Below are 21,574 nucleotides of genomic sequence, written 5' to 3' on the forward strand. Positions count from 1 at the left end.
CAACTGCAGAAGCCAGAACTCCCACCTTCTGCAACGCGAAAAAAGAATTTTGGTCCATATTCCCAGAGGGAATGAAATGATAGGGAAAGATAGCCAGATGGCTCTGAACTCTATCAGGACCCAGAAAGAGAAGAGGGGGGGAAAAAAAAAAAAAAGGAAGGACATTCGGAAGTAGTAACAGGTGTAGGTGTGACTTAGAAAGGAAGAAAAGGGGGGCAGGCAGTGGCACACCTGGTTAAATGCTCACATTATAGTACACAAGGGCCCAGGTTCAAGCCCCTGGTCCCCCGCCCCCTGCAGGGGGAAAGCTTCACAAGTGTTGAAGCAGGGCTACAGGTATCTTTCTGTCTCTCTCTCTCTCTCTCTCTCTCTCTCTCTATATATATATATATATATATATATATGTCCTTTTTTCCTCTTAATTTCTCTGTCTCTATCTAATAAATAAAATAAAAATAAATTTTAAAAGACTTCTTAAAAAAAGAAAGGAAGAGAAAGCAGGACCATATGGGAAAAAATGGGCAAATATATATAGACAGCTAGTTATAGAAATAATATTCAACCCATATTTGTACCCTTGGGAGAACAACTACAGATTCCAATGCAGGGAATGGGGATACAGAACTCAGATGGCTGGAACAGTGTGGAATTACAGCCCTGTTATCTTTTAATTTTGTAAATCAATTATTGAGTCACTAATAATTTTTTAAAAATCATAGCCAAATATATGTGATTATAGACAGATAGTTATAGAATAATAGTCAGCCCATGTCTGCAATCTTGGGAAGGCTACTGCAGTTTCCAGTATTGGGGGGGGGGGCAATCCCTGACAATGGGAGTGGTGCAGAACAGTGACCGTTATCTCACAGTTTTGTGAATCAGTGTTAAGTCACAAATAAAATAAGATTTAAAAGAGAAAAGAAACTGGAAGCGTCCCTACTGGCCTGCTTCTGGCTGACAGACACTGCCCCACGAAGAGCAACCAATATCTGCTCTAGACAAGGCCCAAAACATGGCTGTATCTAAATGACAGCTTTCCAGAATTAATGAGCGATGAAAACCAACTTCCAAAGGACAGAGGGAAAAAGCAAACCCCAATCCTAGGACCTGTATCCCGAGGAAGACAATGTTCTCACCATATCGACAGCAAAAAGGCTGTTGTCATCCCAGACGTCTGCTGAAAGGGCTTCGCCGATTAGGATCAAGTCCTCTGCAAGCAGCTCCAGGACCCTTATCAGCATCTGCCTACTGCCTAGAGACACAAACACAGAACGAGAGAAGACACAGGAGTTAGCTGTCAAAGAGGCATCAAAGCACAGACCATCCTGCTCAGCCCTCCAGTCACCTCCCAGATTCCCCTCTCTCTCTCTCTCTCTCTGCATGTTGTAGCTGGCGTTTTTTAGGATTACGGTGACAGACAATAAATATGGAAGTCAGAAGCCACACCACCATGAAAGACCCTGATCATACATTTCACCACAACAAGTGTAATGTGCTGCTCAGCAGGAAAGACTCTGGGTGGGCGTAGCACAACGTCCCAGGGGCAGTGAGGCAGTGGCTGGGAGAGGACACCGGAAGAACTCAGGGCTTGCGGGCACAGGGGCCTGAGTTTGAATCCGAGCACAGCATGTGCCACAGTGGTGTTCATAGTCTATCTACACCTCTCTCTCAATCTCTCTCTCTCAGTAATAACTAAATCTTTAAACAAAATACTGTATTATTTTTCAAATCCACAGATGGCACATTCTGCGTGTGTTTACACAATGCCATCTTAATAATATCATACTTAGGGACATGGCTTTCACGACTGAGACGCTTGAGTTCCCAGGTCCAATCCCCAGCACCACCAGAAGCCAGAGTTAAGCAGTGCTGCTCTGGTTAAAAAAATAAATAAATAATAAAAAATAAATGTACATCTATATATACACATACATCTGTAAACTGTTGGTTTGCTTCTAGTTCTGCTTCTGGGATCCCTTCTGTTACATTGCTTGACGTCATGGTCTATTTACATGGTCATTCTGTTACATTGGTTTGGTCTCACTCCCCCTGCCTCCGGGAGATTGTGGTTTAGTCTTTGCCTTTTCGCGCTTCTCCCTTCTCCCTGCCCCCTATCCTACATACTTCTTCGATTCCTGATGCTGCCACCGAAGGAGAAGGATGTAAGTCAGATTTGGGTTGTGATTAGTTTAGATTAGTTTTTTGAACCGTTCGTTAGTGAATAAAGAAATACAGCTTCTCTGCTCAGCCTTGTGTCCCTGATCGTTTGTCTCCAGCCGCGAAGCTAGCCCAGCATACTGGCGCCCCAACTATGACAACAGTAAACGATTAATTTAATTCCTATTTAGAAACACAAGGCTACTCCTCATCAAAAACTGGTATTTCTGGGGACCGGGCGGTGGCACACCGTTAGGTTAAGCACAAATAGTACACAGCACAAGGACCCAAGCAAGGATCCCGGTTCAAACCTCTGGCTCCCCACCTGCAGGGGAGTCGCTCCACAGGCGGTGAAGCAGGTCTGCAGGTGTCTGTCTTTCTCTCTCCCTCTCTACCTTCCCCTCCCCTCTCCATTTCTCTCTGTCCTATGGCCACAGGAGCAAGGGATTTGTCATGCTGGCATCAGACCCCAGCAATAAACCTGGAGGCAAAAAGGAAAAAAAAAAAACTGACATTTCACATTTCACCCCAGGAACTGCCCAGCAAACTTAACTTGAGAAGAAGCAATTAAAGCAATTAAATCAAAGTCCAAGCTGGAATCTGTTAAAGAAATCCCACCTGAAACAAGTGCTCAGCCTCTACTTTCTAGAGTATAAACACAATTCCAAGAAAAACTCAGCTGTTGGGGCCACACCCTCAGGACCATGCTGTCTGCAGGGAGAGAAAAGTAGGGGTCCCTGACTCCGTAACTCTCAGGGGGAAACCACTTGGTCAAGACACTCATGCCCACATGCCAAAGGCCAATGTCTGAAGGATCACAGCAAAGCAGACTAGCAGATCCTGAGCACTGTAGATTAATGGATTCCTTAGAACAGCTGGAGCAAGTTCTCTTAGTGATCTCTTGTGAGATACCGCACGATCTCAAACTGTGCCGTAATTTACCACAAAAGGGCAAAGGAACATTTAGAAATTTTTATGTACCAAGACTCCGCTTTTTAATTATCAATCTGACTTTTTACAGCATATCAAGAAAAGGTTAAATGCAGAATCATTACATCTGAAATTGCTCTGCTCTGTAGGCCAGGCAGACAAACACATATCCTTGATGATGCCAGGGTTCAGTTTTTCCGGCATCTCACATCCTTAGTGCAGGAGTTAATGTGTGCTCTGATCTCCCAGAAGCAGAGCTACTCAGACAATCAGATAGGGGATGTTCCCACCAGAATTTTTTTTTTTTAAGTACTGTTTCTCATAGATGTATCTACTTACCCCCTATTTTCCTCACCATCACTTCTATATAAGAAAAAAAAAAATGCTGCGGGTCCACAGGAAACAGGGAGTCGGGTGGTAGCACAGCGGGTTAAGCGCACATAGTGCAAAGCACTAGGACTCACACGAGGATCCCAGTTCAAGCCCTCACTCCCCACCTGCAAGGGGGTCGCTTCAAAGCGGTGAAGCAGGTCTGCAGGTGTCTATCTCTCTCTTTCTGTCTTCCCCTCCTCTCTCGATTTGTCTCTGTCCTATCCAACAACAACAGCAGTAACAGCAACAACAATAACAAAAAAAAAAAAAAAAGATGGCCTCCAGGAGCAGTGGATTCATACTGCAGGCACTGAGCCCCAGCAATAACCCTGGATGCACAAAAAAAGAGAGAGAGAAAGAGAAATGAAAAACAAATCCTACAAGACTTTTAAAAAAGTGCAAGCAGGGGGTAAGATTATTATTTTTATTATTTTACTCTATGGGCATAAATAAAAAAAGGCAGAACACTGTGAGCTTGGATTTATTCTCTGACGAGCCATATCAACTACTGTCCATGCATAGATTTAAGGGAGCAAAAGTTACTATGGTTTCCAACTCCTGACCTTGCAAAATGCTCAGACCTGAAGAGCCCACATAGACTTTGGCTGGAAAAGAAGCCTGGTTCAATTCTCTGTTGTGAGCTGTCTGATTATGGCTGAGATTCTCAGTCAATCTGAGTCTCAATTTCCACGTCGTGCTGCAGGGACAAGGGCAGTAACCACCTTCCGGAGGAAGATCCAGCAGGGCTGCAAAGCGCGAGCAAAGAGCCCACGCAAAGTCAGGGAAGCCACGGAGCTCACAGGGACTCAAGGCGCAGAAGCCGCTGCCTACCCCCTATAGGCGACTGGACATCGGCCGCCGTCGTTGCTCTCTCTACTCACTGTGCCAAAGTGACAACGACATGCCTGGGTGCACAGCAGGGGCTCTGCACGGGGGGGGGGGGGGGGGGGTGCCAGGACACGTGAGAGCAAGGAAACAAAAAGAAAAAAAACTCCAGAATATTTGATGGTTTTTTTTATTTGTTTATTTCATGTTTGTTTTCTTTGCTTTCTGATAAAAAAATTGCTACGGGGGTGGGGGGGTGGCAGGCAGTGGCACACCTGGTTAAGAGCACATATTACAGTGCACACAAGGACCCAGGTTCAAATCCCCCGGTCCCCACCTGCAGAGGACACAAGTGGTGAAGCAGGACTGCAGGTGTCTCTCTGTCTCTCTCCCTATCCTCTCCTCCCCTCTCTGTTTCTCTCTGTCTCTATCCAATAATAAATAAATAAAAAGATTTAATATTTATTGATTCTCTTTTGTTGCACTTGTTGTAGTTATTGTTGTTGTTATTGATGTCGCTGTTGTTGGATAGGACAGAGAGGAATGGAGAGAGGTGGAGAAGACAGAGGGGGGCAGAGAAAGACAGACACCTGCAGACCTGCTTCACCGCTTGTGAAGCGATTCCCCTGCAGGTGGGGAGCCGGAGCTGGAACCGGGATCCTTATGCTGGCCCTTGCGCTTTGCACCAAAATAAAAAAAGAAAAATGTTAATTGCTATGGGAGTCGGGCGATAGTGCAGAGGGTTAAGCACACGTGGCACAAAGCGCAAGGACTGACGTAAGGATCCCGGTTCGAGCCCCTGGCTCCCCACCTGCAGGGCAGTCGCTTCACTGGCAGTGAAGCAGGTCTGCGGGTGTCTTTCTCTCCCCCTCTGACTTTCCCTCCTCTCTCCATTTCTCTCTGTCCTATCCAAGAACGAACAACATCAATAATAATAATTACAACAAAAAAAGAACAAGGGCAACAAAAGGGAATAAATAAATAAATATTTTTTTTAAATTGCTGTAAAGGCTAAGAATCAAGATGAGGAATCTCACTGCATAAGTGAGAACCAGATGAGAAGAGTGAACAACAGACAGCAACTCAATAAAGTTTCTCACAGGAAACAAACAAACAAAAAAAAAAAATCAGAGCACTTCTACTTTGGTCTCGTGGGCCAGTCCATCTTCCCTAACATACACTCACTGCATTTCTCTGCCAGGGCTCACAGTGGGGATGTTCCCGCTGAGCCAGGGAGACAGCACGGCAGTAGCCCTGAGGGTCCGCATGCCCGAGGCCCCAGGTCTAGCTCAATCTCCAGCACCACCTTCAGCAAGAGCTGAGCAGTGCGCTGGTTTCTCCCCCGCCCTGCAACCCTGCAACCTGCTTCTCTGTGTCTGCTGTTTCTCAGCAAATTTAATAAACCTTAACCAAAAAAAAAAAAAAAAAAAGCCACATAGAAGTGGAAGGCACACGCAGAAGAGACGTTCTATCTCAACGGTGCTCCACGGCACCTACATGCCAGTCGACCTTAACAAAGATCTTCTTCAGTTCTTGGGAATCGTACCCCCAGTGGTAAGTGAACAGAGACTCTGTAGATCCTCACGCACATAGTGAGTGCAGAACAGAAAGAGAGTTCTAGAAACCAGACAAAAGAAAGAGACTGAAGGGAATGGAAGATGGCTTCCAAAGCAACTCACCCGTCCTCAGGAGGGGGACCGCTGACTCGAGGATGGAGACACAGAGCTGGGGGAGACTGAGCTGCTTGAACTGGAGCTCCAGGGCGTCCTCTGCCTCCAGCTCAGGCAGCTCAACAGGGGCCATGTCCAGAGGAGAAGGCACAGACAGCCTGGAATGCACATGGGTGCGGCTGCTGCTTCCGCTGCAAAATCACACAGGGTGACCTGAGTGAGCCAATGGCCCCCAGAGAGACAATCACCTGCCTCCTCCTGCACACACGTAACACTGTCTCCTGCACTGTTTCCAGTCAGATAAACACACACACACACACACACACAAGAGATTAAGTTCCATAAAGAGCAGCCTGGGAGACGGAACAGTGTTAGATAAAGCTTTGGACTCTGAGGCATGAGGTCTGGGGTTCAATCCTGGCCGTCACACTGGTTCTCTTTCGTGTTAACAAACAAATACTTTTCAGAACACTTTATTTTCAAGTTCCTTTAAGATGGCATCAAACTGTAAATGAAACCAACAAGGCACTTATAGTTTGCTTTTAGAAACTGATGTTCTACAACTGTGTCCATGATAAGCCATTCATTTCTAAAGGAAGGCAGGCAAGCAGAGTCATCAAAAAGTCTGTCCATCATGAACTCCTAAGGGCAAAATGAAATAGCTCAGAGAACATCCTAGATATTCTGTGACCTTCACCAAACGCTGTAAATAAGACAATGTTAGCAACCCAAGAATGCTAGAAAATACCAGAAAAGCATGATGAGGAATAGATTGCTCAGAGACTGCTCATTAAAATTAAAAAGTAAGTGATGACTAGGCTTACAAAAATGGGTATCAAAAGGCGCCAAGTACTTAAAAGTCACGTTTTGAAACTAGATCAGATTCCAATCATGTCTGACAAAAACAAAGCAGTGGGTCAGAGCCATTACTTTAAAATATATACATTATCCTTATTTATTGGATAGAGACAAGCTAGATAGCGAGAGAAAAGGGGGAGACAGAGAGGAAGAGAGACAGAGAAACACCTGCAATACTGCTTCACCACTCCTGAGGCATCTCCCTTGCAGATGTGGACTGCGGGCTTGAACCTGGGTCCTTGCGCATTGTACCATGTGCGCTCAACCAGGTGCACCACCAACCAACCAGCCCCTAAGTCATTATTGTTTGTCATCATCAGGGCCTCACTGCCTCACTGTTCTAAGTCAACTTTTTCAGAGACAGAGAGACAGAGAGATGGGGAGAGAAGAAACAATGCCAGAGTGTTGGTATGCATGAGACCCCTTCTGTTTCATTTGGTTTAAATCCCCCCTGCTTAACACTATTTTATTTACATAACCACTGCATTCTATTTACATAACCGCTGTTAACAAGCACCACCCTCCCTCCAGGGCATTGGTGGTTCAGTGATAGGATTCTCGCCTGCTCCACCCCCTCCTTGTCACACTCTGATTTTCACCAGTCACTTTTCTCTCCACCCTCTCTATGTCACATCCTGTTTCCACCCTACTTGGCAAGTATATATAAAGACAGCATTGTGAGTTTTAGGGTACTTGAGTTTAGCTTAGCTCGGCTTAGATTGTGGTGCGTCCTGCATGAATAAAGAGATACTGCCTACAGCTCAACCATGAGTCCCTGGTCGTCTGTTACCCGCCCGTGAAGCCAGCCCGGTGAAAACAACACCAGAGCACCCAGCTTCTCCCAGCGCTTGGAATGGGGTTCTGTGGATGGCAAGGCAGGTGTGCTGGTCCCATGCTGCTGGCCCCATGGTTCTTTGTTAACAAAGCAGAAAGTGCCGGACTAGAGCACGAGTCTATGAGCACTGTTGTGGCAAGCAGACCACACACACACACACACACACACACACACACTGAGCACTGACTGTGTACAGTATTCTGAGTCGCAAGGCAGCGTATACTGCGGTTCCTGAACAAAAGAGTTAAAGGCCACTGTTTTCTGGCTGGCTTGAAACCTGTACTGATGTCTTGCTTCCATCTACATTGAGAGCGCACAGGCCAGACACCAGCCACCACCGCAGCCTGCACCCCCGTCACCTGGAGGACACCGCGTCCCAGTCCTGCCCGTCTCCTCGAGGCCGCTGGCCGGTGCGTCCGACCACGGAAGGCCTTGGGCTGCTGCTTCCCGGGGAAGGGTTCTGGGAGTGCTGAGTGACTCTCACTTCATGGCAGTAGGATAGAGAAGAATTCTGGGACACCGTATCTGGAGAAACGAGTCAACAGAAGGGTCCCTTAGTTGTGGGCAATTGCTTAGCAGTGTCTTTACTGTCCTTCCTCAAAAAAAATAAATAAATCTAAAAATTATTCACCAAGTTAAGGTGGTAGCAATGCTTCTATTGGGCTGTCGGCAAAGCTGTGATGGATCTTCGTTTGCAAAAGTGTGCCATGACTTTTCTGACAGCCCAACACAACATCAAAGTAGAGGCTGCCAATGTGTTCAACCTCTCTACTTCAGGCAGGGGAAGAGACAGAGAGACACAGGCAGAGACAGAGAGATGCTACAGCACTTCTCTGCCATCTGGGGGCTCCCCCACCCCCACCCAGTCATCTCCCAGGCCCTGATACTTTTCGATACTTGTCAGTGTGGAATCAAATCTTTAGGTAATCGTATCAACATTGTAACCTTTCCTGTTGAGAACTGGGGAACCCACCAGGGCTCTGCTCTCACCCATTTGCAAGATGTGAATGCCAGTGGGAGCAGGCACCTCACAGCCTCTGAGCTCTGCCTATCACGAAGCTGTTGCAAAGCACGCATGTCCAAGCAGCAGGGGACCCGTGAGGCTCTGGACAGAACAGGGATCAGCTGCGAGGTACGATGGCAAATCACAGAGGCTTAGCATGCACCCTGACTGTGTCTGTGCTCAGAAATCCTACACTGCACACACTGCTCGGAAGCTCAGGGCTCTGTCTGGCCATTAGGTGGTGCCTGTCTCCTGAAAACTTGACACTGCTGTCAGACGTGTTGAACAGAAACATTCCCATAATACACACAGCTACTTCTCAAGCCAAACAACCCCCACAGTAACTGGGATAGTGGACTCAGGATCCTGGACCCTACCTCCCAGCAGCACTGTGGGCATGGGAGAAAAAAGGCCTTGCAGAAGTCTCTTATCCAAAAAAATACAAAGGTAGGAAGGAAAGAAGGAAGGAAGGGAAAATGAACCATAGAAATCTGCAACTGGTGTCTGAGGATACTGGGAGATCTCTGGTAACACGAATGATACTGTGAGGTGCTCTGGTACCCACCCCCCCCACACACACACACACAGAGACAGAGAGAGTACAGACACATACACCCCAAACACTTTTTCCTTCTCCTTCTCCTTCTTTTTTTTTTTTTTGATAGAGAGAAACTGAAAGGGAAGGAAGGAAAAGGTAGGGAGAGGAAGAGAAAGAGACCCACAGCACTGCTTCGCTGCTCCTGAAGTGAGGACCAGGTGCTTGAACCCAGGTCCTTGCTCACGGTAAAGCGTGTCCTAACAGTGCATCACCATCCGGCCCCCCAAACACTCTATCTCATATGAGATCACATAAATCTCTCTCTCTCTTTTTTTTAATAAGCATAGGATCATGGGTTCCTGAAGGTTACATCACTCATAGAACTTGTTCTTCCACATTGATCATTTTAACACATTTAAAGGAGGGAGTGTGACAATGTGTGCGCAGTGCACCAGAGAGAGACAGGGCTCATCCTACATACGCCTTGTGATGCGCAAGGCCCAGGCTTAAGCCCCGGTGCCAGAAGAAAACTCCAGGAATGCGGTGCCTGTCTAGCCCTCTCTGTCTCTGGAACGGAGCAAAAACGTGGCCTAGAGCGATAAAATAAAGGCTAGAAAATAAAGAAGAAAATGTCTATATTACAGCAAGTACAACAGCACATTTTTAGAAGAAACTGCAAGCGCCTCCCGCAAGGCAATGAGTGAGTGGACGCGAGTACCTTGTTTACTACAGAAAAACCCAGGATCTCGGTGAAAGTTGAGTCTGTTTCTCAAGTAAACACAGAGCTGCTGCAGGCAGGACACGGACTGTAAGGCCAGGCGATGCTTCCCGTCTCCAGCAAAGGCCAGTTTCAGCAGAGATAAAAGGCTCTAGGGGAAAGGGCAGCAAGGGACTTGGACTTTTGTGCCTGAGGCTCCTAAGTCCCAGGTTCGATCCCCCACACCACCATCAGCCAGAGCTGAGCAGTGCCCTGGTAAAAAGAGAGAGAGAAATAAAGAAAGAAGGGAGGGAGGGAGGGAAGGAAGAAAGGAAGGAAGGAAGAGAGAGAGAGAGAGAGAAAGAAAAGAAAGAAAGAAAGAAAGAAAGAAAGAAAGAAAGAAAGAAAGAAAGAAAGAAAACCTTAAGAAAGCTTGCTTACTGGGTTAGACAGCCCATGAGACAGGGCGTGCCTTGCCATGACACAGCCCAGATTCAAACCCGGGCACATGGGAGGAGCTATGGCACTAGGGGCCTCTCCAGTGCTCCTGTTTCTCCTGCTATGCTTCTCTGACTAAATGAGAAGGTGGCTCAAAGCAGGGAAGCCCTACCACACAGGGCCCACATCACATAAGGCCAAGTTCAACAGCGGCAACATTTGAAAGGGTTGACACACCCTCCCCACCAACCTCCACCCTCAGTTTCCAGAGCCTGCTCTCCCCTTCAGGTGACCCACAAAGGGGAATTGTGTGGTGCTCACACAGGTGTCAAGGGACCACTTCCTTGCAGGAGTGAGTGAAAAAGTGGCTGGAGGGTCACTTGCCAAGATGGCGGCGCGGGAGGACTCCTACTCGGCAGAGTCCTCGGCGATTGCCAAAGGGACACACCTGAACGATGTTTGGTCTCTGCAGGAAGATCTCTGCGGGGAAGTCTTGCATGATCACGTCTTTCAGCAGCTCGCACGTGCTCCAGATCAGAGCGTGGTTGCTGCTTCTCAGGGAGCTGGAGGACAGAGCGGCGTTCACGTTGAGCGAGAGGTGGCAGGACGGGGGGAGATAGCAGAATGGTGAGACTCTCATGCCTGAGGCTCCAAAGTCCCAGGTTCAGTCCCCCTCACCACCATAAGCCAGAGCTGAGCAGCGCTCTGATGAAGAGAGAGAAGGAAAAAGAGAGAGAGAGAGAGGGCGCTGGCTACAGCAGCGTAAGGACTCTGTGCTTGATCCTTCAGGCCTCAGCTGACGGGTCACTCCGCCAGGGAAGTGCCCCCCCAACACCCCCACCCCCGTCTCTGTCAGCAAACAACGCCACTTAGCACAGTCTGTGGTGTGAAAACTGCAAGCTGACTGTGAATCCCCCGTGACCCTCTTCAAGGCCAGGGACTGCGTGGTGTTTTGTGCGAATGGCCAGTGCGCTGCACAAGTGTAAGGAATGCAGGGGATGTCAAAGTCCGTGAAGTAAGAAATCTGACAGACAGGAAGATCCTGCTGAAGACAGCGTTGAATCTGGGAATTGTATGTCTTCCCGGTGTAGGTCACTCAGGCTGGGAATCCCCCCTTGCCCCACGCAGAAGACACCCTCAACTGTATCTGCCTTCCTAGAGATGGGTAGTTCTCACCCAAAGAACTGAACACCCCCCCCTCCTCAGCTCCGGTTCCCCATCCACCATGCAGACATGAGCACCAGGACGTCTCTTCCTCAGAGGCTCTGACGAAGGTCAAAGCAGCCCCACCCCTGTCTCGCCCGGCCTGCACACCATCTCCTCAGCACGTCACCTCCAAAGAACTGACGACGCTTTGGGGGCCACCAGAGGGGGGCAGGGGAGACAGCTCAGCCTTTGGGAGCAAGACTGGCAAGTCAGAGGCCCCAGACACCAGCATCAAGATCGCTGGCACCAACTAATGTCAGAGCTGAGCAATGCCTGTTCTTATCTCTCTCTCTCCCTCTTCCTCTCTCCCTCAGCCCCACATATATGCATATGCATACATGTATGTCCTAAGAAACAAAAAAGTGCTATGAGCAAAAATCACTGAATCACACCCACTGGCATCTTGCTGTCCATTCACTGTAATTAAGGTTTCAGCAAGTAAATTAAGTTGACTAGTAAGAAAGTCAAAGCACTCTTCTAACTTGCATAAATCAGTTATGTGTTCTGGAGGCAGCAACGATGAACAGTCATCACACAAGCCTAAAGCAGTGGTTACCCGATATCCTCCGGTTTTCCTCTTGGCAAAGCCCATGTAGCTGCACAGTTTCTGCTACACAGACTGAAACTCTGTTTGGCTTTTTTTCACCATTTTAGCCAAGGCCATAAGGCCATAAGCAGTGACTGGCGAACTGGGGAACAGCTCAGCTTGAGAGAGCACAAGCTTACTTTCATGGCCCAGAGCCTGCAGGGTCAATCCCATCTTATGCCAGATCTCAACAGTTTTCTGGTTCTCTCTCATAATAAAGGTTCTTTAAGAAGCATTACAATTAAATATATATATATATATGTCACTGGACTGGCAAAACAGTTCACCTGGAAAGTGTGCTGCTTTGTCTTGTGCAAGACCCGGGTTCAAACCAGTCCTCAGGGGAGTATGGCGGTAGCGCAGTGGGTTAAGCATACGTGGCGCAAAGCGCAAGGACTGGCAGAAGGATCCCAGTTCGAGCCTCCGGCTCCCCACCTGCAGGGGAGTTGCTTCACAGGCGGTGAAGCAGGTCTGCAGGTGTCTGTCTTTCTCTCTCCCTTTCTGTCTTCCCCTCCTCTCTCCATTTCTCTCTGTCCTATCTAACAATGATGACATCAGTAACAACAACAATAAGAACTACAACAACAATAAAAAGATAAGGGCAACAAAAGGGAAAATAAATAAATAAATAAATAAACCAGTCCTCAGTACACTGAAGGAAAGTTTGGTGTTATGGTCTCTCTCTCTCTCCCTCTCCCTTTCTCTTTGTGTGTGTCTATCTGTCTTGTCTCTGTCTAAAAAAGAGATGATTCATGTCACCAGCACAAGATTCTAATCACAAGAAGGAAAAGAGAGAGAGAGAAAGAGAGAGGGAGGAAGAGTAGATGAATATGCAGTCTGACTAGGCAGCTAAGAGCCATCTGGCTGTTGAAGTGTGGAGAGTCGATTCTTGCCTTGCAGCTCATCATGACCACCTTCCGCGGTCACTTAGTCCCATTTCACCCGCTGAAACCCAGCTGTGATGGCCCTCAGAAGATGGCTGCCAAGGGGCCAAAACTCTCGTGGTGCATCAGACACTGTACCTTTCATGAGAGGAGAGCACGTGCCTGTCAGCTGTGCTCAGAGGGAGCCAAGGAAACGTGGAAAACTTTAAACACTTCACAGTCTGATTTACTGTCAAGAAAAAAGAAAAAAAAAAAAAAGAAGAACTTTAGGCATCAAAGAGTCAAACAGCACACTGTTAACAGGCCAGCTTCACCTCCAACAAGCCCTCTCAACAAGTTCTCTCGTGTGGCAACCTCACGTATACCAAGTAAGACCAGCAGCAAATGTTCCCTCACAAGATAAATAACCAGGCTCTCTAGTCATCAGTTAAGTAGAATCAGAATATTATTGTCACAAGAGCCAACAATACACAGCACTGTTGTATGACACTTAATTTTCTTCCCCCACCCCACCCCCAGGGCTGGCCAAGACTTAGAGGTGAAGTTTACCATAAAAGGAACTGACATATAGATGAGATCTTTAATTGGAGAAATCAAAGAAAATGATGACACAACGTCACCATGTCACCAGATCTAATTAGCCATGTCCACACAGCCTAAGTGGTGTTAGATGCTTAAGCCTCTTTGAAGACTTGAGGGCCATAAGGCTGGAGATCAAATGTCAGTGCTCAAACCAGATTAGCAGAAACCTGAGACACCAACACAACTGAAATTCTCCCCATCAAATTCTTTTCTCACAGATCTTGTGTTGTGTAAGTGGAGGTGGCAATACTGAGAAACAGCATCTCCAGAAGCCCTTTGCAAAATGCAAACAGTTTCTTTGCCAGAGGCTTGGAAAAGAGCGAGGAACTGTTGGTTGCACACAGCAGTACGGTGAGACTCCCAAACACAGCACAGCTGCTTTCCAAAGTGCCAATGGGAAGGCAGGATGTATGTTCATGGGGGGAAAGGACGAGGTGGGTGGCGGGAAGGACCGTGGACACTGGGCACGTGGAGGTATGTCCAAATGGGACTCGGTGCCCATGCAGACCAACCAGGAAAGAGGGGGCCGTGTCTACCTCCCTTCATGCTGTCAGCAGCTGCACTCAGCCACCCACAACTGCCAGCCCTGGGTTACGTTCCCTCCTTTCTGGTGTCACTCGCTATCACTCAAGTCCACACACACAAAAGCCAGACCACCTGCACCTCCACCACCCCCTGCAAAAAAAAAAAACAAACAGCTTGCAATCACCACACCAGAATTCCCCCACCAGTCTTCACAAAACTTTTCTACAAGGAAAAGGTAAAATATTTTAACAGCTGATACAAGTTTTCTGTTCCTCCTTGGGCTAGTATTTTCCACCAGCAAAGGAGAGGCATTCATAGCATCACTTTCAGGGCACACAGACGACATAGTAGTTATGCAAAAGCCTTGCATGCCTAAGGCTCTAAGGTCCCAGGACCAACCCCTGGCACTGTCACAAGCCAGATTTGATCAGTGCCTTGTTTCAAAAAAAATAAATAAATAACTGATGATAAGAATGAAAAATAGAGGCCAGGTGTTACCCATGCACAAGGACCTGGGTTCAATCCCCTGGTCCCCACCTGCAGGGGAGAAGCTTCATGACTGGTGACACAGGGCTGCAGGTATCTTTGTCTCTCTCCTCATCCCTTCCCCTTTCCCTCTCAATTTCTTTCTGTCCTATAAAATAAAGCTAAAGATACTAAATATAAAAAAATAATATAAATTTCCCTAGGACTCTGTAATGATTTATCCATTCAAAAAATGGGCACCTGAGTGTTCAACACTTTCCCAGCATCCTCTGCACGCTGGAGCTGAGTTTGAAAGGCGGGCATGTTTCCTAAAGTGTCCTCACCACCACCAAGTTCTAAAGGAAGGACACCAACAAGAAGCAAATGAGCACAGCTGCAGATCACAGCACGTGTCAGGAAAAGACTAAACATGGAGAGCAACTGATCGCTGGCACAATATCCTCAAGGTCTCTTAGAAAAGGTAGCGCTGGGGGGCGGAGGGTAGATAGCATAATGGTTTTATGCAAACAGACTCTCATGCCTGAGGCGCCAAAGTCCCAGGTTCAATCCCCCGCACCACCATAAGCCAGAGCTGAACAGTGCTCTAGTTAAAAAATAATAGTAAGTAAAGAAAGAAAATAAAGAAAAGGTAGCGCTGGGAGTCGGGCGGTGGTGCAGCGTGTTAAGCGCACATGGCGCAAAGCGCAGGGACCGGCATAAGGATCCTGGTTTGAGCCCCCGATCCCCACCTGTAAGGGAGTCACTTCACAGGTGGTGAAGCAGGTCTACAGGTGTCTGTCTTTCTCTCCTCCTCTCTGTCTTCCTCTTCTCTCTCCATTTCTCTCTGTCCTATCCAACAACGATGACAATAACTACTACAACAATAAAACAACAAGGACAACGAAAGGGAATAAATAAATAAATATTTAAAAATAAAGAAAAGAAAAAAGAAAAAAGGAGAGGTGGCACTGAGCAGAGAGGGACTGAGTCAGACTAAGGACCTGGATGGGGCTCCGGGGAGAGGCCGGCAATGAGAGAGAGAGCCCTTCAGTCGAGTGGATGTCACTGGGATGGAGGCCAGTGGGAGGAGTCAGACAGAGAGGACCACTGTGTGGGGCACGACAGAAGTGAGACAGGGCATGAAGCAGCCTCTGCCGTCATTACCACCCACCCAGAGGGTAGCCCAAACACAGTCAGAGCAACAGGGGATGCTACTGCCTAGACCCTGCATGCCAACACGGTCTGAAGCAGTGGAAAGAAACATTCCAGTTTGACCACGAGGTTGACCAGGATGGCTGCATGAGAGCAAGCCTACTGTTCCGCCCAGAGCCCAGAGCCGTGTCAGATACGGAAAGGCAGCTGAGTCTGACTACAGCACGTCTTCACAAGCATGAGGACGGGCGCATTCACTTCCCACTGACCAGGGCCACGCCCAGGGGTCACACCCCAAATACACACCCGTGGGTCGTGGAGCCACTTCTACCTGCCGGAAGCTACTTTTATCTTGAGGAAAATATCCTGTTGTGATTGCGGGTTGCTGGGGCAATTCTGAAATGAAAAGGAAAAGAAATAGTGCTATACTGCTAGCTGATTGTTGAATAAAAGTAAAAACTTACTCTTCTCAGCTACCACTGTCTTCTACATTAGTCAAGTTTCTACATCGTTTTTAAGACGAGGAAAAGAACGCTCGGGTCCGTGTTTCCCTATCAAGAGGTGGGAAATGGGGCTGCTGAGCTCATCTCAAGTTGACAGCTTGTCCCCCTCTTCTCCTGCTAACAGAATTCCATTTGCTAGGTTGGGGACGTTCACTGCATACATAAAGAATCCCTTACGGATACAGATTCAAGACTGAGCATCTCTTCATAGTCCATCTCCCTCCTTCTACTCAAATTATATGGTCTCTAAAAATGTCAACTTTCATTATAATTTTTTTTTTGAAGTTGTTCCAAAACAAAGGGTTCAAGCACTGCTTTTCACGCACTTGACAATTCCCTATCACATGCTGGCTCCACATTCAGTTGACAATGAGAATGAGGAGAAGGGTAGGAACACTTCTGTTCACTTTTGGTCTGAAGTTTTCAGAGCAGAAATTGCCGATTTTCACACAGACAACTAGAGCTGAGTCCTAGAGCACAAGTCTAATCTCACCGGCAAATATCCACAGGGGACATCCCGCAAGGAGAGTCTCCTTCATCTCTGCTACAGCTCCACAGGGACTAGAACACACTCTGTGTAGAAGACAAACTCACAATCGCATGAGAGCTGAACTCACTTAAGAGTTCACTAAGATAGGGAGTCGGGCGGTAGCACAGCGGGTTAAGCGCAGGTGGCGCTAAGCTCAAGGACCGGCGTCAGGATCCTGGTTCGAGCCCCCGGCTCCCCACCTGCAGGGGAGTCGCTTCACAGGCGGTGAAGCAGGTCTGCAGGTGTCTATCTTTCTCTCCCCCACTCTGTCTTCCCCTCCTCTCTCCATTTCTGTCTGTCTTATCCAACAACAAATAGCGTCAACAAGGGCAATAATAATAACCACAACAAGGCTACAACAACAAGGGGGAAAACAAAAGGGGGAAAAAGTGGCCTCCAGGAGCGGTGGATTCATGGTGCAGGCACCGAGCCCAGCCATAACCCTGGAGGAAAAAGAAAAAAAAAGAGTTCACTAAGAGCAGCGATCAGGCCAGTGCTGGTGTAGAGGAAGGATGTTTTGGGTAGACGGCATAATGGTTCTAAAAGCGACTCTCATGCCTGAGGCTCCAAGGTCCCAAGTTCAATCCTCCATACCACTATAAACCAGAGCTGACTGGTGCTCTGATAAAAATAAAAAAAAAATAAAAAAAATCCAACTAGAGAAAAGTCTATTCTAGCATATAAAATGGGCAGAAACATAAGCTCTTGTCACTTCTGCCACTCAGCCACATGCATCTCAGGGGTAGCTTGCTTTCTTTGAATCAGCTCCAATGGCCAAGATCAACTTGGGCACCAGTTAACAAGAACAGAGTGGTAGCAGCTGGCAGTCAGTGCTCAGGGTGCACCACGCCCTGTGCTAAGCACCCTGCAGACACTCAGCCCTCACAGCTGCCTGCGAGATCAGTGTTTCAGGACTGAACACCAGGAAGCTCTGGGCAAGTGATGAGGCCCCATCGAGGGCACAGGGCAGCCAAGGCACAACATGAACTCAGACACGCACTTCCGTGACTCTGACTGAAATACCCCACTGTGTTTCAGCTCAGCTGTACTGTCTCACTTTGCTCTGAACCCAAAAAGAAAAAAAAAAAAATCATGAGCTAGGGCACATCTCATCATATCCCTGTCAAGAGCATAGTCCCAAAATGCAAGGATAAGTTATCGCAGGGCACAACGCAATGAGAGCTCTGGAAATCGAATGTCATTGCTCAAGACGTAATCTGTCAAACTGATTCACAAAGATCACTCATCTCTTTTCCCTTATTTTAGGCCTTGTACCAGAAAAGCAATGAACATACATGTATCCACAACTAAGTAAAGGCAAGGAAGGGGGTGTATTTTGTTTTAATCAACTAAGGCTGCTTAGAATGAGCCACTAGAGGCAACATGTTGCCATTCGAAGAGAAAGCATCAAAGTGATTCAAAAGCCTTACCCACTTGGTTGGCTGGGTAGGAAGCGGAATACGGCACTGACTCTTGCGTATCTTCTGCAGGAAGAAGGAAAAGTCCATCGAGGATGCCATCAACCTCGGCTTGTAGGTCCGGCTCCACGTTAGGGCGAAGCTTGGACAAGAACTCGACGGCTCCAAGATCCACCAAGTGCTGGGCTGCAGGAGCATGCTGAAAGAAGACGAGAACTCCAGGAGCCTGTCAGGTCAGACTCCCAGGTGTAGGTGTGACTCAGCAGGAAGAGAAGGCAGGACCGTAGGAAAAAATGGGGAGAAGACAAATAGACAGACAGTTATAGAAATAATAGTCAATCCATATCTGTGACCTTGGGAGAACCACTGCAGTTTCCAATGGAGGGGATGGGGACACAGAACTCCGGTGGTGGGAATGGTGTGGAATCATACCCCTGATATTCTGTAATTAATCACTAATAAAAGTAAACATTTAAAATTTAAGTAAATAGGGTGTCAGGTGGTAGTGCAGCAGGTTAAGTGCACATGGCATGAAATGCAAGGACTAGTATCAGGATCCTGGTTTGAGCCCCCGGCTCCCCACCTACAGGGGAAGTAGCTTCACAGGCGGTGAAGCAGGTCTGCTGGTGTCTCTCTTTCTCTCCCCCTCTCTGTCTTCCCCTCCTCTCTCCATTTCTCTCTGTCCTATCCAACAACAATAACATCAATAACAACAACAATAAAAGCTACAACAATAAAACAACAAGGGCAACAAAAAGGAAAATAAATTAAAAAATAAAAAATTCACTAAAAAATTAAATAAAATGCATTTGTTTAAACCAAGAAAAAAATAAACAGAAAAGAAAGGCCAGTGCCCTGAAGGTGGTAGGGTAGACAGAGCACTGGAGTTCAGGTCCGGGGTCAGTCAGAGCCGAGCTCCAGGTCTCTCCCCAGCTCTGGTCTATAAAGAAATAAAAAGCCAGAGATCAAACTCAAGCAGGCCACTCTCCGATGAAATGCTAGTGTACCGGCCACGAGAGAAGGGTGTGCAGAGTGCGGGGTGTCGGCAGGTGGGGAGTAGGGGTCCAGGCTCCTGTTGTGCACCGCAGCTCCCTGTCTGTCTGTCAGTCCTATGCTTGTGGCATGCAGTCCCGCAGTCCGGGACGGGGGTGCGGGGGCCCTACCTTCACCAGTGTGCCCAGCAGGCCCAGCACCTCGTGCTGCAGCGGCGCCGCGGGGAAGTTGAACCAGTCGAGCAGGCGGGCGAGCAGCAGGCGCTCCTGCACCAGGTCGGCGGGGCTGAGCAGGCGCAGCTGCACCTTGGACACCACGCTGCGCAGGGCGCGCTCCCGGATCTCCGCCAGCGGGTGCCCTGGGGAGGGGGGTGTTAATGGGGGCTCTGAGACTCGGTGTGCACCCTAAGATCTGGGACCCTGAGACTCGGTGTGCACCCTAAGATCTGGGGCCCTAAGACTCAGTGTGCACCCTAAGATCTGGGGGCCCTGAGAGCCAGTGTGCACCCTAAGATCTGGGGCCCTGAGATTCGGTGTGCACCCTAAGATCTGGGGCCTTGAGATTCGGTGTGCACCCTAAGATCTGGGGGCCCTAAGACTCAGTGTGCACCCTAAGATCTGAGGGCCCTGAGATTCGGTGTGCACCCTAAGATCTGGGTGCCCTGAGATTCGGTGTGCACCCTAAGATCTGGGTTGGGGGCCCTGAGACTCGGTGTGCACCCTAAGATCTGGGTTGGGGCCCTGAGACTCAATGCGCATCCTAAGATCTGGGGCCTTAGACTCGATGTGCACCCTAAGACCTGGGGTACATCCAGAGGTCTGCTGTGCACCCCAAGGTCAGGGTCCATCCTAAGCCCTGGGCTGGGGGCCCTGAGGCACCGTGTGCACCCTAACACAGGGTCCACCCTAAGACCTAGGCGACCCTAGATCTGGCGAGAACCCTGAGACCTGGGGTACATCCAGAGGCCTGGGTGGCCTGAGACCTAGCATGTACCCCGAAACTGGGCTGCACCCCGAAAACCCGGGGTGTATCCACACATGGGTGGCCTCGAGTCCTAGTATGCGCCGAACCCTGGGTGCACCCTACGACCTGGCTGGCCGGACACCCGGCCTGCACCCCAACACAAGGTGCACCCTACGGCCTGGCTGGCCCGACACCGGCCTGCACCCCAACACAAGGTGCACCCTTCGGCCTGGCTGGCCGGACACCCGGCCTGCACCCCAACACAAGGAGCACCCTACGGCCTGGCTGGCCCGACACCGGCCTGCACCCCAACACAAGGTGCACCCTTCGGCCTGGCTGGCCGGACACCCGGCCTGCACCCCAACACAAGGAGCACCCTACGGCCTGGCTGGCCCGACACCCGGCCTGCACCCCAACACAAGGAGCACCCTACGGCCTGGCTGGCCCGACACCGGCCTGCACCCCAACACAAGGTGCACCCTTCGGCCTGGCTGGCCGGACACCCGGCCTGCACCCCAACACAAGGAGCACCCTACGGCCTGGCTGGCCCGACACCCGGCCTGCACCCCAACACAAGGTGGTGGCACCCTAGGGCCTGGGGTGAACCCTGAGGTCTGAGATGCACCCGGACATCGGGGTGTCACGTGGGACGAAGCGGAAAGCTGACGCCGGGGGTGTCTCCCGGGGGCGCCGGGTGACCCTGAGACTCGGGGTGACCCCGGAGACCCCGCCCCTCCCGCAGAGACCGTCAGCCCGGCGGCGTTTCCCGGGGACACACGGGTGACACCGGGGTGCCCGGGGGAGACAGCCGGCCTCGGGAACGTGACGGCGCAGGTCCCTTTCCGCCTCTTCAGGGCGGCGACTCGGACTCGGGGCCACTCGGAGCGTTACCGAGCTTCCTGATGAGCCCCGGCAGCACCGTGTCGCCGCGATCCATCGCCACCGCAGCCGCCACCGCCGACGGAGAATTAAACTGCCGCGCCACCGCGTCCGCTCACAAACACCGTCCGCCCCGGAAACGCCGCCTGTCGACGGAAGGTTCCGCCTCGTCTGAGAGACCCTCCCCATAGAGGAAGAGGCGTGAGGACCGCCGCACTCGGTCCCCCACGCCACCACAGAAGAGAATTCGAATGACTGTGCCGCGGTTCCTACCCTGCAGTCGGGGTGGGAGGGCTCAGAACCCGAAAGAATGAGGATTCAAGCCCCGGCGGGACTCGCTCTGCGCCGCGATGCCTGTCGGGACTTGTAGTCCCTGGAGCGCTGGGCTTCCCCTCCTGGGGTTCCGGGTCCGCCCCAGCGCCGGCCCGCCCAGGGTTCCGGGGCCGCAACGCGGGCTGGGGAGCGGGGAGAGGGCGGACGGTATCTGCTGTCTGGCCGGGGCTCGTCCATCACCACCAACCCAGAGGTTCGGTGCCCTGGACACGGCCTTTGTGTGGTTTTCTTAA

At 49.7% G+C, this 21,574-nt stretch overlaps 1 protein-coding gene across 2 annotated transcripts in view; it reads right to left on the minus strand.

The window, feature by feature from the left end:
* RTTN (rotatin) overlaps positions 1-21,179 on the minus strand; it is a 137,719-nt gene extending 116,540 nt beyond the window's left edge. For both annotated transcript variants that reach the window (XM_060174034.1, XM_016188531.2), the window contains exons 1-10: positions 21,021-21,179; positions 19,337-19,524; positions 18,186-18,372; positions 16,030-16,119; positions 13,138-13,228; positions 10,772-10,886; positions 9,907-10,057; positions 8,007-8,172; positions 5,964-6,145; positions 1,137-1,252 (exon numbers count right to left, since the gene is read on the minus strand). In XM_060174034.1, coding sequence (XP_060030017.1) covers positions 1,137-1,252; positions 5,964-6,145; positions 8,007-8,172; positions 9,907-10,057; positions 10,772-10,886; positions 13,138-13,228; positions 16,030-16,119; positions 18,186-18,372; positions 19,337-19,524; positions 21,021-21,066 — 1,332 coding nt within the window. In that variant the 5' untranslated portion in view covers positions 21,067-21,179. The remainder of the gene's footprint in view (positions 1-1,136; positions 1,253-5,963; positions 6,146-8,006; positions 8,173-9,906; positions 10,058-10,771; positions 10,887-13,137; positions 13,229-16,029; positions 16,120-18,185; positions 18,373-19,336; positions 19,525-21,020) is intronic.
* Between the last annotated feature and the right edge of the window lie 395 nt (positions 21,180-21,574).

This window comes from Erinaceus europaeus, chromosome 15 (assembly GCF_950295315.1).
Source record: "Erinaceus europaeus chromosome 15, mEriEur2.1, whole genome shotgun sequence".
Classification (NCBI taxonomy): domain Eukaryota; kingdom Metazoa; phylum Chordata; class Mammalia; order Eulipotyphla; family Erinaceidae; genus Erinaceus; species Erinaceus europaeus.